The sequence below is a fragment of the Microtus ochrogaster genome, chromosome 16, assembly GCF_000317375.1.
Source record: "Microtus ochrogaster isolate Prairie Vole_2 chromosome 16, MicOch1.0, whole genome shotgun sequence".
NCBI classification, from domain to species: domain Eukaryota; kingdom Metazoa; phylum Chordata; class Mammalia; order Rodentia; family Cricetidae; genus Microtus; species Microtus ochrogaster.
The window spans coordinates 44,332,278-44,336,555 of record NC_022018.1 but is presented as its reverse complement, the minus strand read 5'-3'; the positions used below and the strand labels follow the sequence as shown (position 1 = coordinate 44,336,555).

The 4,278-nt window shown below is 41.5% G+C and overlaps 1 protein-coding gene across 1 annotated transcript in view; it reads left to right on the top strand.

Annotated features, from left to right (window-relative positions):
- Positions 1 to 4,278, top strand: part of Ofcc1 (orofacial cleft 1 candidate 1) — a gene marked incomplete at its 5' end in the record, with an annotated part of 272,407 nt that overhangs the window by 16,251 nt on the left and 251,878 nt on the right. Inside the window, one exon of the mRNA XM_026782925.1 lies at positions 1,287 to 1,373. Within this exon, the coding sequence (XP_026638726.1) occupies positions 1,287 to 1,373 (87 nt within the window). The remainder of the gene's footprint in view (positions 1 to 1,286; positions 1,374 to 4,278) is intronic.

Below are 4,278 nucleotides of genomic sequence, written 5' to 3'. Positions count from 1 at the left end.
TGTGTGTGTGTGTGTGTGTGTGTGTGTGTGTGGTGAGTATGAGACTAGATTCAGAACAGTGACCGTGGGTCCCTTCTGCACTACAGTCAAGGTGGATGCTGCAGTGACTATTGGAAACAGACTACGTGGGGAATGGGAGGTGAGAAATTTGAAAGGTGCGGTGCTGCGGTTATTAATGTATGCTGAATAAAATTGATAGATAAAGCATTTTTACCTCCTTCCACGTCACTCAAACTGACAGAAAATAGACCAGTAAACAGACCACTATTTCCTTCCTTCTTTCCTTTTTTAAAATTCCATCCTTCCTCCCTTTTTTCCTTCCTCATTCCTGTTTTTCCCTGTGGTGTATGTGTATGCATGTGTGTGTATGTACTGGTTGTATGGTCTCTGTATTCATGTATGTGTGTGTGCACACATGAATACAGAGGCCATAGGTCAATGTCGGGTGTCTTCTTCAACTGTTCTCCACTTTAGCTTTTGAAACAGGGTTTCCCACATAGCTTGAAGTTCAACAATTCCGCTGATTGGCAAGCAAGACCCAAGGATCCTCCTGTCCCTTCTTCCCCAGTGCTGGGATTGAAAGCTCGTGATATCCAGCTATTACAAGGGTGCTGAGTCCAAATACTGCCCCTCACGCTTGTGTAACAACCACTTCACTGACAGAGCCTCCTCCCCAGCGCCTCTTTTTTCCTTTCCTTCCTTCCTTCCTTCCTTCCTTCCTTCCTTCCTTCCTTCCTTCCTTTCTCCTCTTTTTCTCCCACTTTATCTTCCCCTTCTTCCTCCCTTCCTTTCATTTTCCCATTTCTCTTTCTGCATGAAATTTTGACTTATTTCTTATAATTAAAACATGACTAAGTTTGTCTCAAACAAACTTCTGTACACAACACAATATGTTTCATAAACTACAGGTTCATAAATAGAATCACCAGAGTCCATAGTTCGTAATTCTCCTCCAATTACACCCATTTCATGGGTGTATATGTAACATGGGCTAGCTTATTCTGTTTCCTTTTTAATTATTACTGTTCTAAAGCCTCAATTTGATAATTTTCTCATTAACTTTTCAGCAACAGAAAGTCAGCATGAACTTATTTCTTGAATTACTTTTTCTGACCTTCTACAAAATGATAATTACAAAAAAATAGAGGCCTAGAAAACCTGTAAAAATTTAAGCTTATAAAGTAGCTAAAACGATCCTTTCATGCTGGTGTTGATTTCAAAATTAACATTTTGGTTCATGTGCTTCTAAAATAATCACTGACCCTTACCTTGTGGACTTTCCACAGGAAATGAATACAGCAGAAATTACTTTGACCCACTGATGGAGGAGGAAATAAACTCAAGGCAGCGCCGGATAGAGGTCAGCAGACGGGGTGAGCTAGAATTAAGTATGTAATTTTTGTGTCAGAATATTCTCTTCCATTCATGAAAATGAGGTGGCAAAGATCACACGTGCAGTTCCAGCTTCGTTTCACGGCTTACAATTTAAATGGTAGGTTTTAGCCTCACACAACATGATGGGCAGAAGAGAAGGAGGTGAATTCTCAAGGACAGCTAGCTGGCGGGATGAAAGATGCAGGATCTGATGTCATCTCCTGCTTGGTGAGCTACTTGGTGCCATGGTACCATTCTGAGGCAGTGATGTGTCCCAGGGACATCATCATGCTACACATGCTTCTCTCTTTTGGAACTTAAGAGGGAGGTTCTTTAGCCAAGCACAGCTGCCACCTGAGTCCCCACAGTCTATCTTGCTCAGGTCCTCGAATCCAGTGCAGGGAATGACCACTGAGCTAGCAATCATGAAAGCACAGCGATCAGACAGAAATAGCTTCTTTTGTGGTGGTTCTCAAGATTAATTTCTTAACGTAATGAATAATCGAGTTTTATTTTATTTTCATTTTATTTCACCATCTTCCTCCTCAACTTTTGCTTATCCCTTTTGTATCCCCAAATAGTATGAAAATGTGCGATACTTTGTCTTTCTCCTTACTATCCTGTTTTTGTTCTTCCCTTTAGAATGCTTGTCTCTTATCATGGTCCCCTTCTACACGTGTGTCTTTATGGTATGTGTGTATTGTGTTGGTTATTTTTTGTTAACTTGACACAATCTAGAGTCACCCGGAGAAAGAACATCAGTTGAGAATCGGCCTCTATCAGATTGCCTGGTGGGAATACCTCTAGAGAAATTTCTTGAGGAATGATTGATGTGGGAGGGTCCAGTCCACTGTGACGAGTGTCGCCCCTAGGCTGGGAGGACTCCTTGGGGTAGGAAAGCTAGCTGGGCAAGCCTTGGAGGCTAATCCAGTAAGAAGAGTTTCTCCATAGCCTCCTCTTGGTTTCTGCTCCAGGTTCCTGGTTTGAGTTCCTGTTCTCATTTTCCTCGAAGATGGATGATGGTGTGGAAATGGAAGCCACTTAAATCCTTTCTTTCTCAAGCTGGTTTGGCCAGTGTTTGATCACAGCAAGAGTAAACAAATCATCACACCCCACCACCACCTGACATAGATAGAGATCTGTAAATATAAATGTAAAATTGCCCCCAAGCTCCTTACCACTGATAAGATTGTTTACAGAGCACTCTGGGGTTTACAAAGGGTGCTGGTGGGGTAATGACAGTCACAGCCATTTCTTAGAGTCCAGCTCAATCCAGAAATAGCATATTACTGTGCATCAGACATGAAGTGTGTATGTCTTAGGGAAGGCCTGGGCTAAATTCTTACACATCACAGGATTCAAGTTCAGTGCAAAGGTTGTTGACAAAATAGTTCTCAGTGAAGGAAAAATTAGCTTTCATATTGTGGCAGTCATGGACTGACGCCATTAAAACACATTTTTTTTTTTTTTTTAGGAGAGGGGCTCAAAATTGGAGAGGTTTTCCCTGTCCTTCAGCAGTCAGAATAATGAGCTAGAAGAATGTAGGGCAACTCATCTGATTCTAAATGTCACAATGAAACCACTTAACGTTAAACAAAACAAAATGAAAAAAAATAATAAAACACAGTCAGGCTGAACTATAAAATCTCAACTTATTTATTTCCTCAAATATATCTGAGAGATTAGAGTACACTTCAGTGGTTTCTGGGGAGGAAAGTTACCTCCCATTAGTTGAAGCTTGTCTTTCAAGCCTTAAAGATCACTACTACTGTGATCTTTAAGGCTTGGTAGTGTGAGGACCAGCTGACTAGGAACTTAGGCTAAGTTAAATGGATAGACTGTAGACAGGTAAGTTCTGAAAAACAAGATGTTGGCTGAATGCCTTTTGTCTAGAGTGCTTGAAACCAGAAGTGTTTCAGACTTTGAATCATTTTTGAGATTTTGGAATGTTTGCATATGTAGCATGGAATATGCTGGGGGTGAAACCCAAGTTTAAACCATTATTTGTTTTGCAGTATCTGTTCTGTAAACATCTTCTGTTATCTAGGAGGTAACCTACACAATGATTTTAATGAATTTATGTATGTGTTTCATGCCCAAGAGGTCTGTATTTGTGCCATTGTGTCAACAGCTTACAGTTCTGGTTTAGAAGGTTTAGGAATTCACCTGCTCAGGTTGGGGACCCTCATATCTGTTGTCTTTATGAGTTACTTTGTTCATCACTGCGACAAATACCTGTCAGAAGCAACCAAGGAAGGATTCGTTTTGCCCAGTTTGAAGGTCCAGTCTTTCTTGGCGAGGAAGTCAGAGCATTGCTCGAGGCATCTGCTCCTGTTCACCTGTAGTCAGGAAGAACAAAAAGATGGATGCTCTTGCTCAGATGCCTCTCTCCTTCCATTCAGCCTGGGCTTCTAAGTCAGTGAAACAGTGCTGACCACTGTTTGGGTGGATCTTCTTGCCTAATTAGACAAATCTAGAAAAATCCATCATAGATCATTAATGCCCAGAAGTTTATTTCCTGGGTGATTTTAGAATACAGCACAAATTTGATGGTTACAGCATCATTTGGCTAGAACCATAGATAACTTTATCTCCTTTCTTAGTCAGTTAACTTTGCCCCACATGGGAGATTGACCTGGGGTTCATGCTGTCAGGAGCATGATAATTCTAAGTATAAATTCTTTAGCCCATATGGCATCAAGCAGGAAGCCATTCCTAGGAGCTCTGTGTGGGAAAGGTCTCCGGGTTTTATGTATTTAGTGCATCTTTCACAGTTAGTCATGTGATTTGTATTTGCTCTAAGAGTCAATGAGTAGCCGGGCGGTGGTGGCGCACGCCTTTAATCCCAGCACTCGGGAGGCAGAGGCAGGCGGATCTCTGTGAGTTCGAGACCAGCCTGGTCTA